Source organism: Dermatophagoides pteronyssinus, unplaced genomic scaffold, assembly GCF_027571235.1.
Source record: "Dermatophagoides pteronyssinus isolate colony J.1.1.1.1 unplaced genomic scaffold, Derpt_VIB-CSIC_2022.12 sq0029, whole genome shotgun sequence".
Lineage (NCBI taxonomy): Eukaryota > Metazoa > Arthropoda > Arachnida > Sarcoptiformes > Pyroglyphidae > Dermatophagoides > Dermatophagoides pteronyssinus.
This window is the reverse complement of record NW_027461553.1, coordinates 176,311-192,244: the sequence shown is the minus strand read 5'-3', so window position 1 is coordinate 192,244 and position 15,934 is coordinate 176,311. Positions and strand designations below refer to the sequence as shown.

At 27.9% G+C, this 15,934-nt stretch overlaps 4 protein-coding genes across 6 annotated transcripts; 3 read left to right on the top strand and 1 right to left on the bottom strand.

The window, feature by feature from the left end:
• Positions 1-132: 132 nt before the first annotated feature.
• On the top strand, positions 133-6,776 carry LOC113795202 (solute carrier family 7 member 14). Of its 3 annotated transcripts, XM_027345394.2 has the most exons (12): positions 133-1,808; positions 2,129-2,198; positions 2,377-2,460; positions 2,699-2,743; positions 2,853-2,919; positions 3,029-3,657; positions 3,846-3,997; positions 4,201-4,401; positions 4,795-5,210; positions 5,331-5,600; positions 5,804-5,931; positions 6,041-6,776. In XM_027345394.2, the coding sequence occupies exons 1-12, from the start codon at positions 1,653-1,655 to the stop codon at positions 6,448-6,450; spliced, it is 2,628 nt and encodes an 875-aa protein (XP_027201195.2). In that variant the 5' UTR covers positions 133-1,652; the 3' UTR covers positions 6,451-6,776. The 3 variants fall into 3 exon arrangements, with proteins under 3 accessions (XP_027201195.2, XP_075679566.1, XP_075679567.1); XM_075823451.1 differs by lacking the exon at positions 2,129-2,198 and having other exon boundaries at positions 1,690-1,808; XM_075823452.1 differs by lacking the exons at positions 2,129-2,198; positions 2,377-2,460; positions 2,699-2,743; positions 2,853-2,919 and having other exon boundaries at positions 1,736-1,808.
• A 2,182-nt stretch (positions 6,777-8,958) lies between these two features.
• On the top strand, positions 8,959-12,673 carry LOC113795191 (uncharacterized). Its single transcript, XM_075823462.1, has 2 exons — positions 8,959-9,179; positions 10,010-12,673. Exon 2 carries the CDS (start codon positions 11,111-11,113, stop codon positions 12,479-12,481), a length of 1,371 nt encoding a protein of 456 aa, XP_075679577.1. The 5' UTR covers positions 8,959-9,179; positions 10,010-11,110; the 3' UTR covers positions 12,482-12,673.
• Positions 12,541-14,414, bottom strand: LOC142645922 (2-phosphoxylose phosphatase 1). Its single transcript, XM_075823458.1, has 3 exons — positions 14,382-14,414; positions 14,149-14,239; positions 12,541-14,078 (listed from the first exon to the last, which is right to left on the bottom strand). The coding sequence occupies exons 1-3, from the start codon at positions 14,400-14,402 to the stop codon at positions 12,613-12,615; spliced, it is 1,578 nt and encodes a 525-aa protein (XP_075679573.1). The 5' UTR covers positions 14,403-14,414; the 3' UTR covers positions 12,541-12,612.
• Positions 14,407-15,934, top strand: OXA1L (OXA1L mitochondrial inner membrane protein). Its single transcript, XM_027345385.2, has 3 exons — positions 14,407-15,380; positions 15,458-15,697; positions 15,766-15,934. Exons 1-3 carry the CDS (start codon positions 14,492-14,494, stop codon positions 15,909-15,911), a joined length of 1,275 nt encoding a protein of 424 aa, XP_027201186.2. The 5' UTR covers positions 14,407-14,491; the 3' UTR covers positions 15,912-15,934.

Sequence of the window (15,934 nt, the reverse complement as noted above, 5' to 3'; positions counted from 1 at the left end):
ACAAAAAACAACAAACTTTTTTTTTATTATTTGAAGAAAATTATGTGTAAAAGTGTGTTGGAGTTGAGCATTTTTCAGCAACGAAAAAAATGATTCTCTAAAGAATAATAATAAAAAAAAAACAGAATTTTTCATTGTTGTTCAAATCATAGTTGTCATAACTATACAAAAAGAAGAAAAAGAATCTGGAGAATCCTGTTACCCGACAACCACTATCACTATCCTGATCATTCATAGTGGGCAAATTATTCTGAAAGATGAAAGAATTGGAACAGAATACTGTTCATAATGTTCCTCATCATTTTTTGGGAAAGGAGGGTGGATAATATATTTGAACATAACGAATGGGCAAGCGTCATTTCAAGTTTTTATGCTTCCACATTCAATAAAATGAAAGGAAAGGAAAGATTCCAAAATGCCAACTATTTTTCTTCTTGTCTCTCCCAACACTCCTAATATTCTGTATATTCTGACCGAATTGGAATCTTGAAACGAATGAACGGAATCTCATAGCCAAAGCAGCAGTGAATAGCAACAGCAAAAAAAAAAATGAAATGAAAAGCAAATTGATTCACAATTGACATTTTCTATATTAACATTCTTTATAACTAACAGTGGAAGATTTACATTGAAAGAATTATTATTGCTTATTGCTGATGATGATGATGATGATGATGAACATCAAAAATCGATAATTCAATTGGTGTTTCCAGATAATAATATGTAGTAGTTATATTCTATATGCAAAGCTCATCATCATTACTTTATTGAATTGCTAAATTTTTTGATTGTTCCATTCAATTCATTCAATTCATATTCAATTCATTCCAAGAACCAGATAAAATTCAATTTCAATATTTCAATTCATCATTCAACTTATTAATTTTTTGCTGTGTGTGTGGGTTGTATTTGTGTGTTTTTGTTTTAGAAAATTTTTTGCTTCCCATTTTTTAATCCAATAATTTGATTCATTTGAATTCAATAAATTTGATGAAAAACAAAATTCTTGCAAATGATGTTTTACCATTAGAAAATTTGCCCGTTTTTTGTTTGTTTTGTTACATCATGTTTAACATCATGTTTTTTTGTTTGTAAATCATGTTTTCTTTTTTCAAACACCGATATGATCAAATTGTCCATTGAAATCTAAAAAAATTCATGTTTTTTTCTTCGTGTTTTTTCATTGAAAAACCAGTAAAATTTCATCCATTCAGCAAAAGAAAAAAAAATCCATTCCAAATTGCCATTTCGATTATGATGGATCTTTTCAATAACGACAACAACAACGACTACAGAATCGGCTTACATATATTTCATCATCAATGATTTATTAGATGTTTCTTTTTATTATCGTCATCCACATCATTATTATTTCATCACCATCATCATCATCAGAACTGATGATGTCACCAGCATCAAATTGATTTTCTTTGCTGTTTTTTTTTTGTTCCAAAACAAAACTTATTCAAGATTTTTGAACATTTTTTTATTGCAAAAAAACAACAAAAAACAACAAAAGTTAATCCTCCAACGATATCAATATCAATAAAATAAAAATTGCCATTTTTCCAAGAATCGATTGTGTGATATTTTCAACACTATCGATTACTATTTCGATAGTATTCGAAAACAAACAAATTAATCCAATTATCATGAGAGAATTGTTAATAAATCTAATTAATCAAATATTAATAAAATTTAATCCGGCTAAATGTATGTTATTAATTAGTAAATTATTACGTACAAGAGAACCGGATCAAATTGAACAACATATAACAACAACAACAATACCAACAACAAAACTTCAAGTAAGTTATTAAGTATCTCAATCAGTCTTCATTACCACCGGTTATTTTCATTGATAACCGGTAATTATTATCATTATTTTTCTCATAATGAAACAAATTTTCTTTTTCTTTTCTTTTCGGTTTTCGTTGATTTTCATTGAATTTTGTCATTATTTTGGTTTTTTGCTTTTGCTTTTTTATCGATTTTTTCAAATTGTATTTTTGTTGTTTTGTCGGTAGCAAGCAAATTGCAAATTGCAAACTTTATTTTTTTCTCGTAAATTTATTGAAATTTTTTTTCTCTCTTTTCTTTTTTCATTTTTCCCTCATTCGAAATATAGAAATGTCTGAAAACACGAGATCTAGTATCGCTTGGTGTTGGCAGCTGTGTAGGCACCGGAATGTATTTAGGTGTTTATATTTTTTTTATTGAAAAAAATGAAAAACAACAAAATTAATATTTTTCCAAGCAAAAATTTAATTTAATTTTTCTTTTTCCTTTTTGAATTTCCAAAAAATTTTTGCATATTTATTCCTGATTGAATCCCGAACGATTGATTCGTTTCGTCAAAATCGATTTCATATATAGTGGCCGGAATGGTTGCCAAAAATTTAGCCGGACCTGCTGTGATCATTTCATTTTTAATCGCTGGTATTGCAAGTCTTTTATCGGGTAAATAATAAATGCTCAGTAAATATTTGATGAAAGCAAACAAAAAAATTAGAGAAAAAACGATTTGAATTTCCCCCTTTTGGTACCCCAGAATTTTCAAAATTCAAAATTGAATTTCCTGGAAATTTTTTTTTCCATTTTCTTTTTGAACATTTTCGAATTGATTTTTTCTCTTCTTTTTCATTTCCATCACATTGAATCTTTTGTATGTGCTCGATCATCATCATCATTGGATAAGGCGTTTGCTATGCCGAATTTGGTGTTCGAGTGCCAAATACTTCAGGTAATCAATTAATTAATTAATGAATTTTTGAATCAATTGAAACATACATTGATTTTTCACTTCATTTCATTTTCTTCTTTTCTTGTTTTCTTTTCCAAAAAATTTAAAGGCTCAGCCTATATGTATAGCTATGTGACTGTAGGTGAATTTATTGCCTTTGTCATCGGATGGAATATGTAATATATAGTGTTTAATTCATCATTTTAAACAGAATATTTTAACCAGTTCATTTTTTTTTCTCTCTCTCTCTCTCTCTCTTTATTTATTTCAACAAAACAAATACAGGATTCTTGAATATTTAATTGGTTCAGCAGCCGGTGCAGCTGCAATCAGCGCCTGTATTGATTCAATGTATAATGGTAATATGTCATTATGGATACGTTCAAAATTTGGTACATTTATTGGCCATACACCGGATCTATTTGCAGCATTCATAACAATTTTGATGACATTAATATTGGCTACCGGTGTTAAAAAATCCCTTATGTTTACAAATATTTTAAATGCTATTAATTTTAGTATTTGGTTTTTTATTATTATTTCATCATTATTTTATCTGGATTTTTCAAATTGGTCTACACATGAAACAATATCTTCAACAACAACAACAACAACAACAATAACGCCAACAACAACAACAACAATTAATAATGATGATAATAATAATAGCCTTCATCATAATGATAATGATCATCATCATAATCATCATGATCAAAATCATTATCATTATCAACGTGGTTTTGCACCATTTGGTTGGTCCGGTATATTAAATGGTGCGGCCACTTGTTTTTATGCATTTATCGGTTTCGATATAATTGCAACGACAGGTGAAGAAGCAGAAAATCCACAACGTTCAATACCAACGGCTATTGTAACCAGTATGATTATTGCATTAATTGCATATATTTCATCAGGTAAATAAATGTTTGTTTTTTTTGTGGAAGTTTGTTTGCTTGGCTGGTGTTTTTCTCAACCTGTCAAATTGAATGATCATCATTTGCTTGTTTTTCATTCAATATTTTTTTTTTTGCCAAAATAATTATTGTTTTATTCGACGAATTGAATTTGATCGATTATCAAATTTTTTTCCTCCTATATTCAGGTTTAATCGTAACATTAGTCATACCATATTGGCAAATCGATACAAATTCACCAATAATCGAAATGTTTGCCGATATTGGTGCAAATCGTTGTAAATTTTTTGCCGCTATTGGTGCTTTGGCTGGCCTTTTTGTTTCAATGTTTGGTTCAATGGTAATTTTTTGTTTCGTTTCATTTCATTTTTAGCTGATGAGAAATAAGCAGAAGAAAACAAAAATCATAATCAAATTTTATCTTTTTGAAATTTCTTTTTTTTTCTCTCTCTCTATCAAAAAACAAATTACCTGAAATTACATTTCGGATTCAATCATTCATTGTGTTCTTTTCTTTCGATAATCAAATTACAATATATATAGTTTCCAATGCCAAGAGTTGTTTATGCAATGGCTAAAGATGGTCTATTATATAATACATTTGCACAAATATCACCATTTACTAATACACCGATAAAATCAACATTAATATTTGGTTTATTTACATCATTTATAGCATTGATTATGTCATTGGAAGTATTAGTTGAAATGATGTCAATTGGAACATTAATGGCCTATACATTGGTATGTTGGAAAATTTAGAGACAAAACAAAACAAAAACAAAAAATTTTTCAGCCCAATAGTTTTCATTTTTGTTTTAGGTTAGCCCAGAATGAATGAAAAACAAAAACATTCATTAAGTTTATTTTATTTAATTTGATTAATTAATTTCATACCTTTTTGTTTTCATTCAATTTTTTCAATTAATGAGTACTTTTCTCTCTCTCTCTGTGTGTGTGTTCTATGCCCGTATATTCTTTGTTCGATTCTTTTTTTTCTCGGAAAATTTTTTTTCTCGTTACAGTTCCGTTTCCCGTAAATATTCTCTCTCTTTTGTTTGTTTTGTTTTTTGTTATCTTTTCTTTTGTTTTTAATTATCAAATTAATGATTGATTAATTGATTGATTTTTTTTCAGGTGTCAGCATGTGTATTATTATTACGTTATCAGCCAACAAAAACAAATTTGATTGAATTATTACCACAATCAATACGATCAGCATGTATGACACCGAATAAAGAGATACCACCTTCATTTGTTCAACAACAACAACAACAACAATATTATCCAACACCACCTTCATTTGTTTGTCCATCAACAACAACAAAACAAACAACAACAATAACAACAAATCCAATGATGATGATGAATCAAATGTCAAGACAACAATGTTATTCGAAAAAAATTTATGAATCATCCGAAAGTGGTGGTGATGAATATGATCCAAATTGGTCAAGACAAGATAGTAAAGATGATGAATTTCTTGTACCAGGTACGGCTGGTTTACATTATGGTTCCGTTCCATATCAACATGGTGGTAGTAGTAGCCGTCGGTATGTTTTTTTTTCTCTTATCAGATTCTTTTGCCGAAAATTTTTAAATAACCAAAATTTTTCATATTCAAATTTTTTTTTACAAAAACCAAAACCATTAAATCTTGAATGATGATGAAGTTATGGTATACTTGATAAATATGAAAAATTATTAATGTATCTATTTCCATATGGTTGGAAAGTAAATACACCTGCAACCGAAGATAGTGGAATGTATGTTGCACGTTTAGTTGGCATATATTTAATACTTGTATTCATATTCGATATATTACTTGCCTGGCATATAAATTCATTAAATTGGAATAATCGTCTATTATTATTATTATTTATATTTATATTCATTTCAATTATTATTATTATACTAGCCATATCTCGACAGCCACAAATCAGGTTTGTAAATTTATTTATTTATTTTTCTTTCTTGTTTTATAAATTTTATAACGATTTACAAAAAATTTACAGTTTAAACTTTTTTAGTTCTATTATTTCCTCGATTAACTAGATTCGAGGTTTTTTTCTTCTTTTCATCACGTTTCAATGATATTTATTTATTTATCGTTTTTTTTATCGTTTCTGTTGTTGTTAATGTTTAGGTGTAATTTAAAATTCAAAGCACCTGGTATTCCATTCGTGCCTGCCATTGCAATTATTATTAACATTTATCTAATATTAAGACTTTCAATATTAACATTGGTACGATTTACTGTTTGGATGACTATTGGTATGTTTGTTTTTATTCTGTTTTGTTTATTTTAGCAAAGAAAACGTGTTAGTAATTGAAAAACATTAATCGCGATTCTCTCTTTTTGTATTTCATTTCCAAAAAAAAGGTCTATTCATTTATTTTGGTTATGGTATTAATCATAGCCTTTTGGAACAACAACAAACCACAACTGATCAACAAACAAATATTGGTGATGATAATGACAATGGACAACAAATTTATAATGGTCTTAATCAAAATAATTTACAGCAACAACAAACATTGGAATTAAAAATACCATCAAATCGTTTACAACAAACAATGGTTAATAAAAATAATCCATTTTTAAATCCATCAATAGAATTATCATCATTTCAACGAAACGATTCAATTGATAAAAAACCACCTATACCACCAAGACCAAAAAATCGACAACAAACAATTGTCGATGATAATAATGAAAATCAAAAACAAAAACAACAAACACAATTTCAACATCAACAACAATCATCAACACAATGGGAAACATTTGATTGATGGGGACAACATTGTATCGATAATTAACATTGATTTTCAAAAGATTTCTGATCTTTTCAGATTCATTTTCGAACAAACAAACAAGATGAACAAACTTTTTTTTTTGGTGCTTTTTTTTCATTAATTTTCTTCAATTTCGTTTTTCAGTTTTTTTCAGTGATTCTTTAATACCCCATAGCTTAACACGAATATCGATAGTGATTGAATTTTAGAATGTTTGAAAAGCAAAAAAACAAGAAACATGTTTTTGTTTTCAATTTCACAAAATTCAATCTTATTGAATCCGAATTTTGTTGTTGCTGTTGTCATCATTAGTGTAATTTTTTTTCATTTTGAAAAATCTTTTTTTTTGTTGAGTTTCTCTCTCTCTCTCTCTCTCTCTCTCTCTCTTGCTTACACATCGTAAAATGAATCTCCAGTTTGCCATTTTTTTTTTTTTTGTTGTTGTTGTTGCTTTCTTTTTACTATCATTCATTTTTACTATCGTTCATTCACAATGGTCATCTTGTCATTGTCACCCGTATAACGGAATTTTATTATCATTTTTTTTCTGGTTGTTGTTGGTCTCAATTCAATTTCTTCAACCTTCAAATTCTTCATCATATATTTTTCTTCATTAAGAATTTACACATAAAAAAATAATAATAATAATAACAGAATCACCAAACAACATCACCATTCATTTTATTCATCCATGCGAATATAAAGTTTTTTTTTTGGTTGGAAGAAAAAAAAATCAACGAAAATGTACCATGTCATTATCATTATTTTCAAAATGTTTTTTTTCTCTTCTTCAAAACTTCGATTTTGGAAAAACAAGAAAATTTCTTCGAAATGAACTTCTGTGTTCCAAAGAGAAAGATTCTTTTTTTTCTACTTCCCCCTCCGTAAAAAATAGAATATTCCACTACGATTCTTCTTCTCATTTCCAATTTGGTTTGTAATTAGATTTGATCGTTTTTTTAAAAAAAAGGGATAAACTTGTTTATTTCAAAATGTTTTATTTTTTCTCAAAATGAATAGGATTTGTTTAGGTACAAATTTCTTTTTTTCCAGTTTGTTAAGCCCAAACTATTACTTTTATTTATCAGGTTTTTTGTTGTTTTTGTTGTTGTTTGTTTTCCTTCTGGAATTATCATTTTTTCCTTGTGATATTAGTGTGTGCTTGTGTCTGTTTCAAGTCTGCTGACTTTTTTTTCCAATTTTTTTCAATCATGAAAAAAATAAACCACACAATCCTTGTGGAAGGAGAAGAAAATTCAATAATTTGGCAATAATAAAACTTTTGTTTCAATTGGAAAATTAAAAATACCCTTTCCGCGACTATATATAGTGTTAATGTTGTTCAATTTTTTTTTCTTCATTGAATGAAAACCAAACAAAAACAAATGAGTGAAAAACATGATTTTGCGTCCATTATATTTTTTTCTTGATCTTATTTTCATCATTTATGAAACAAAATTGTGAACAAACAAAAAAAAAAAACATTGTCTATTTCCTTTCATATGTTTTTCCCCTGAAAATTTCGTCCAGAATTTTTGTTTCAAAAAACCAATTTACCCGAATTTTATTGTAAATATTTATCATGATTTGTTTGTGTGTGTGTTTTCTCTCAATTTCCTTTCCGTGTGAATCCATTTTTTTCTATAAAATCACAATTTTTTTTCATTATCAGTTGTGTGGATGTGATTTTCCAATTTTTTTGTTTTCGGTTGTTTTGTTTGTAAAATTTTGTGATTATTATATATTCACCATCTGTATTTTGTGTTTTTTTCTTTCTCTATGTGTGTTTTTTCTGATTCTATTTATCCAAAAAAAAAAAAAAAATGTAACAAATTATTATTATTATTAACAAAATTTTTGAAAAACAATTTGAAAAATTATAAAATTTTTATTATTATTAAAAAATTGATTATAAATTACAAAATGGTTTTACAAGTCCATTTTTTTATTTAAAAAAAATCACGTTAAAACCCTCTGCATGTTTGGATTTACAGGTAATGTAATTAACTTGGCAATTTCTTTTCCTTTTCTTCATCTGTCCATTTTCAGGTTTAGCTGACTTTTTAACTGGCCAAAAAAGAAACATTCAATTCATTTATCCATAAAATCATCATGTTTTTTTTTACAATGTCCATTCATCCAATGATTTCATCATCAACTTCATAGCCAAATAATAATAATAAAACTTTTGATATTCATTTCAAAATAACAAAAAAATTTTAAAAAAGATTTAAACAGAATAAATTTTTAAACGGTTGGTTGAGTTTACGAAATTTTTCGAAATATATGAAATTCATTCAAAAAATGGAATTTTTCTTTGTTGTTTTGCTTTTTACATTTGAAATGTTATGTCAATTCAAATCAACATCATTCTAATGGAAATATGTTTTTTTTTTCTTTGCCAAATATCCTTTTCTTGATTTTGTGTTTTTTTTTAAATATATAGATAGCCGTTTGAATTTACAGATGTATATAGAGATAGATGGATGGATGGATGGATGGACGAAGAAAACTGTAAAATTCTTTCACATGATAATAAATGAAATGATCACAATCTTTAACGGTTGTTTTCTTTTCATCTTTCTTGTTTCTTGTTTTTCCACTAACCATCCGAATAAAAAAAATACGGAACTTAATGGGTGATGGGCACTTATGATGATAAGGATGATGATGATGATTATTATTCTGGAATGTCGCCCTTTTTTTTCTAGAAAAAACATCGTAAAGTAGGCTGATGAAATTTTTTCTTTCTTTCCATTCTTGAAGAGTGTTTTTTTTGTTTGTTTGTTGATGACCAGTTTGGATTGTCCAGTTTTTTGTTTGTTTGTTTGTTTGCTATTCCTTCATCGACTGACATTAAATTAACTCCGATAGACAGAGAGAGAGAGAGAGAGAGAGAGAGGCAAACCCTTTTTATTGTCGTCGTCGTTTTTCTGGATGACGATGTTGACAATGTCATTATCATTCGGAAAAAAACCACTTAAGATCAACATATACTTGAGAAACAAGAAAGAAAAATGATAATTATGTTTCGAGAATTGAATTCTTTGAATAATAATGATTTTTTTGGTTTGCTTTCGAACCAAAGAAAAGAAAGGAAAAACCAATTACTTATTTACACATAGTATTTGTGTATGATGATGATTCGAATTTGATAATCACTCATCAATCCATGGATGATTATCACATCATTATCATCGTTGTTTTTTGTTTCTGACATAAATGTTTTATGGTTGAAAGTTTTGTTTTTTTTTTTGTTTGTTTGGAGAGAAAAAAATCTAAAATGATTAATATAAGTAGATTAATGAGAAGGATCTTATCAAAACAAAAAGCAAAAACAAAAAACAATTCTGGTTTTAAGCAACAAACAAACAAGCAAAAAAAACAACCAAACATTCTCGTGATAATTATTATAATAAATGGATGAAAGATAATTAGTCCATTGTTTTTTATTTACTTCTTCTTCTTATTAACTTGTATTTTCTTTATGTTTACTGAATTTTTTCTTTTACTAATTCAAAAATGCTTCGTTTTTTGTTTGTTTGTTGGTAACAAGGTATCATTTTTTGTTTGTCGTTCTCATCCATGAATCCACCGCTACCGTATCTGTGTTATCCATTGAATGGATTCCAGACAAAACGAAATTCAATGCCATCATTTTCAATGATTTTTCAATTTTTTCTTGTATCAAAAATTCATGGGTGTGCATCACGCTCAAGTCAACAACAAAGCAAACTTTGGGTAAAGACCATGGCCATGGGCCACATTCTTTCATCGAAAAAAAACATACCACACACCGCGTGTAAAACAAACAAACAAAAATTGAAAAAAACTGCAACAAGTGAAACAAAAAATCATTCATTAAAATTCCTTCAAAATGTTGCTGTTGTTGGAATTGTTACTTTTGATCATCATCATCAATTTTTTTTTGCTTTAAACACAACATTCCAAACGGGAGACGATCTTAGATGGGAAACCAAAGAGTCTGTGTGGCTGGTTCGTTCATGACCCTCGAAAATAATTTTTTTTTTTTTTTTTTGTTGAAAATGACCACGAACCACCACCACCACCATTCATTCCTCTCTCTCTTAACAACATGATTATGATGAGAGAGAACAAGTTTTCTTCACTATAGTGGTGAATTCCATGGATGGTCAAAATCCACTTCGACATGTGTCTGTGTATGTGTGTGGCTAAATGACTGATGATGATGATGAACCGAAGTAGTACGAACATTTTGTTGATCTTGATCATCATCATCATAAACAAACAAACAAACTTTTCATTCACATACCAGAAGCAATCTGACGCCAGTTTTAAAGTCATCCAAAATCAAAATGAGCCTGTTTATTTTCTGATTTTTGTTGTCTGTTTATTTGTTTAATTTTGTTGTTGTTGTTGAATTATAATGATGTTTAGAAAAGAATTTCCAACGAAAACACACTAAATTTTCAATTTTCGATCATTATGGTTTATTATTATTTCAATGGTAAACAATAATTACTACGAAATACCATCATCATCATCATTATCATTATTAACTGCTACAACTAACAACAACATCGACAACAATAACAACATCGATGAACGGAAGTTTATGTTAACAGAATTCTATTAATAGAGTAATAGTGTGTGTTTATGTTTAAAGTTGAAAACAATGAATAATATAATTCATTCGTTTGATTTAAATTCTTCTTCATCATCGACTTCATCGAATGCAACAACAACCACAACTACCACGAATAATTATCAAGCATTACTTAGTCATTTTTGTTCATGGCAACGATCAAGAAAAATGATGGCGAAAATGTTTTCAACATCATCAACATCGACAACAGCAAAAAATTCCTCCTCATCAACATCATTTGTTGGACATCAAATTAATCCGATTAATAATCTTTGTTATCAATCTGTTTCGATTAATAATAATAATAATAATGATCATAATCAACAAAAATTTCCACATCAAACATTCGTAAATCGTAAATATATGATTGGTCGTAATAATAATAAATCAAATCCAATCGTTAGTTTTCTTAATAAAGGTGATGGTAAAATTGCAGTTAATTTTAAAACAAAATCATCATCATCACCATTACCATCATCATTAGAAAAGCCGCTAGTCATTTTACAAAATGATAATCAACTTTATTCAATGGATATTTTAATGGCTTCTTCTTCTTCTGATCATCATCGAACATCCGAATCAAATTGTTATGCAACATTAGAACCACCAACTGTTGATTATAATAATTATCAACAACAACAACAAAATGATTATAATTATATTGATCCAAATGATCCATTTTCAAATGAATCATGGTATTATGGTACAATTGAACGTGAACATGCTATTCATTTGATTGAAAATTGTCCAACCGGTTCATTTATTGTTAGAAAATCAATTACACAGGATCATTGTTATGCATTAACTATCCGTGTACCATATGATTATAATTATACTGGTATTGCACATTATCTTATTCAATCTATAATCGATAATAATAATAATGATAATAATAATAACAATAACAATGATGATGATGATTGTAAAAAAGAAAAAATGATAAAATTTAAAATTAAAGGATTTCAAAAAGAATTTCCAACAATTTCATCATTAATCATACATCATAGTATAATGAAAGAACAATTACCATGTACATTACGTTTGATTCAAACAAAATTATCATCATCATCGCCTTTATCATCATTATCATCAACAACATCACCAATAACGAATAATACATTATATCGAAAAAAATATTATCAATCACAGCCAAAGGCTATTAATAATTATTATTTAGGAAAAAAAACCAATTATTATAATGGTTCAATAATACCGGCAACAACAAAATCATCATCATCATCGTTAGCCATGTATGGTTCATCAACATATCGTTCGAATTGGAATCTTGTTCAATCACCAACAACAACAACAATTGATGATCGAATGGTTGATGTTGACCTCGATCCAACCTATCAACGAATACTTGAAAATTTTCGTAAAGCAATGGCTCATTGTAATTGACATATTATTATTATTATTATTATTATTTCATCATTCATTCATCATAATAGCAAACAAAAAAAAAAAAAAAATTCAAATTTATTTATTTCATAATATTTGTGATAACTGGAAAGAAAAAATATTTTTTATTATTAACAATTTTCAAACAAATAATGTTCAACAAATTTTGTATGAATAAAATTTTCCAGACTAGTTAATTTGATTAATATTTGATGATCAAATTGAATACAATTTTCATCATTATTGAATTGTTCATCATTGACAATCGAATTACATAATGGAAATGTTTCTGTAACATCATTACCATTGTAAATGATTCGTAAAAGTTTTTCATTGTTTATCGATGATGATGATGATGATGATGATGATGATGATGATGGTTCATAAACTTCAAAAATTACACGCGATGCATATGGAGGAATGTTACGTTCAACAAAACCGATTGCCGTAGCTAATGAATGTATAGTTAAATCATGTCCGGAAAATATTGAAAGTTTTTCCGTTGATTTGATTGTATCGATAATATTCAATAAAAATCCATATGATTGCATCCAACTAATACGATGTTGATCTTCTGAATGCATTAATTTATGACCTAAATCATTAATGAATGTAAAAATTTGTTCAACATTTTCCATTTCAATGCATTTATTGTTATCATCATCAGCAGTATTTTGTTGACAAGGTAATTGTTCCTGATGACAGACGAATGAATTTAGTGTATCAAAAATGGAAACAATCGAACGTTTATAACTTCCAATCGGATTCGATACATTGTTTGGTTCGATAATATTTTCCACTTGTTTAATCATTTTGGTAAAATTTTTATCATGATCATAGCTAAAAGTATTATAAATTTTTTTCTGTAATTCTTCCATTTCGGTACAATTATGAAAACAATATTCATGAGTATTATGATAATCACAAAAATAAACACTGGAAAATTGATGATAATTCATTGATAATAAATCAAAAACATTTAGGTTATTTGTTTCATTGAAAAAACCATATAAAAAAGCTAAAGCTGATTGTATTGTTCGTGGATATGGTGTTGTGTTGATACGAATTTGTTTGACTAAATTTGATAAATCAGAATCCATATTCAATTTTGGCCTATATACACGATTCAATAATGAACCCAATTTTATATGTTGTGAAAGGCCAAATTTCGTTAATAAACCTGGCGTACAACCATCCGACATAAGAACAGCACCCAAGAATGAACTATTATAAACACTAGATCGGGCTATGAATTTAGATAATAATGTTGATATTCCAAATGTTCGTTCATCATTAAGTCGATTAACCTCATACAAATGGGTACGATTACAGGGAATTTTCTCTAAATTTCGAACATTTTTCAATGGACCACGATCACCATGTCTTATCAATATTATTATTTTATTCAATTGAAGATTATAACCACAATAATTGAATGTATCTTCATCACCAATTTCAATATCATCCAAAAAATTACAATATTTTCGTAATCCATTTAATTTTGGATCAAATTTAAGATTATGATTAATTGATGTTTTATTCGAATGTTCAACAATGAGATCATTTTCATATAAATTATCAACATTTGTTCTAAATGCTAATGACACAAGGAAATAAATTCATTCCATAAGTTATGATTTATTAAATGAAAAAAAAGCAAAAATTACCAATAGAAAGGATGATCATAAGTGGTACAAAACAAATCAGTAAAAAATTGACTCGATTGACATTATAATCGAATAATGTCAACATTATTTTCTTTAGAAAATTTAAAACCAAAAAAAATCAACAATAATAAAATAAAATTAAAAAAAAAATATTTAAATGAAAAATATTCTTATGCAATCATTTCGATTCAATCAAAATTTTAGAGTGTTCAAAAAAAAAATAAAATAAACACCTTCATAATCGATACCATCATTTGAAAAACGTTCATCACTCGCATCGGTCACATGTGAATTGAATGAGAATTTTAAATTTTAATTTCATTGATCCAACAACATTTAAAATATGCGATCTATTCTTATATTACGAAATGTTTCATCAGCTGCTTTCAATCGTAGCGGCTGGAAAAATATTGATAAATTTTCATCTTCAGCATTATTCGTTAGTGATCGAAATCGATATCAATGTCGACCATCAAATGTTCGAACATTTTCATCATCCGGCTTATTAAATGTTTCATTGTTACGTTCACATAATGAATTTCGTATTATAAGAAATCCACTTATTTTTCAATCTCGATTCAATTCGTCAACAGCTAAAACCAGTGATGGAGATAATGCAACAACAGAAAACGTAATCGATCTTACAACTATTGATATACAAAAATCACCGTTATTGGAAAATGAAACAATATCGAATGCTGTGATTGAAACATCGGTTGCATCATTAAATCTAGGATCGAATTATACTCCAGTCGGTTGGTGTGTTCATTATCTAGATTTTTTACATTCGGTATTCCCATGGTGGGGAGCGATTGCTGTCGGAACAGTAATCCTAAGGCTTTGTATGTTTCCATTGGTTGTACAAGCTCAACGATCAGCTGCTAAACTGAATGAACTTTTACCTGAACAAGCAATACTAAAGGAAAAAATGAATCAAGCTCGAATTAGTGGTGATTCTATTGAATTTGCACGTTTATCACAAGAATCAATGTCAATGTATAAACGAAAAGGTGTGAATCCATTCAAAGCAATGTTAGCTCCATTCGCCCAAGCACCGGTATTTATAACGTTTTTCATAACATTACGACGTATGGCCTATCATCCTGTAGAATCATTAAAAACTGGTGGTTTATTTTGGTTCACTGATTTATCAATTAGTGATCCATTATATGCATTACCATTGATAACCTGTGCAACATTATGGTTGACATTGGAAACATCTTTCCGTAGTGGTATGTATTTATTCATGTCAATCATGATTCTGATTTTTATTTATTTTTTACTTTCTAATTTATAAAATAATTAATAGGCTTAAATCCTAATCAAACACCGTTCATAAAATATGGTGCCAGAATAATACCTTTAATAACATTGGCATTTACATTCAATTTTCCATCCGCTATTCTAATGTATTGGTGTACGAATAATTTTATATCATTATTACAAGTACATTTGCTTAGATTACCGAAAGTTAGAAATTTTCTCAATATACCACAGATTAAAGTTAAACCACAACAATTGGATATAAATAAAAAATCATTCACTCAACGTAAGAAATTGAATGATGAATGATGATGATGATGATCAATGGACATTTTTTTTATATCTTGTTTCTAGATTTTCGTGAAACAATGGATAATGCAAAAATTAATCGAAGAATGGAAGAAAGAAATTCATTGGATGAAATTTCATTTAAAAAAGCCGGTGTTGGACCATTACAGAAAACCTATAAACATGATCCAACATCAACATCTAGAAATTGATTTTTTTGTTATTCTTTACAAAA

Bases quoted from the DNA above. Each gene is read 5' to 3' on its own strand.
- LOC113795202 (XM_027345394.2), top strand. From the start codon at position 1,653: ATGAGAGAATTGTTAATAAATCTAATTAATCAAATATTAATAAAATTT. The intron at 2,744-2,852 runs GTAATCAATTAA...AAAAATTTAAAG, and splicing joins TCGAGTGCCAAATACTTCAG to GCTCAGCCTATATGTATAGC. The intron at 3,998-4,200 runs GTAATTTTTTGT...CAATATATATAG, and splicing joins TTTCAATGTTTGGTTCAATG to TTTCCAATGCCAAGAGTTGT.
- LOC113795191 (XM_075823462.1), top strand. From the start codon at position 11,111: ATGAATAATATAATTCATTCGTTTGATTTAAATTCTTCTTCATCATCG.
- LOC142645922 (XM_075823458.1), bottom strand. From the start codon at position 14,402: ATGATGGTATCGATTATGAAG. The intron at 14,240-14,381 runs GTGTTTATTTTA...AATTTTCTAAAG, and splicing joins TGATGGTATCGATTATGAAG to AAAATAATGTTGACATTATT. The intron at 14,079-14,148 runs GTAATTTTTGCT...TTGTGTCATTAG, and splicing joins TATGATCATCCTTTCTATTG to CATTTAGAACAAATGTTGAT.
- OXA1L (XM_027345385.2), top strand. From the start codon at position 14,492: ATGCGATCTATTCTTATATTACGAAATGTTTCATCAGCTGCTTTCAAT. The intron at 15,381-15,457 runs GTATGTATTTAT...AATAATTAATAG, and splicing joins GGAAACATCTTTCCGTAGTG to GCTTAAATCCTAATCAAACA. The intron at 15,698-15,765 runs GTAAGAAATTGA...TCTTGTTTCTAG, and splicing joins TAAAAAATCATTCACTCAAC to ATTTTCGTGAAACAATGGAT.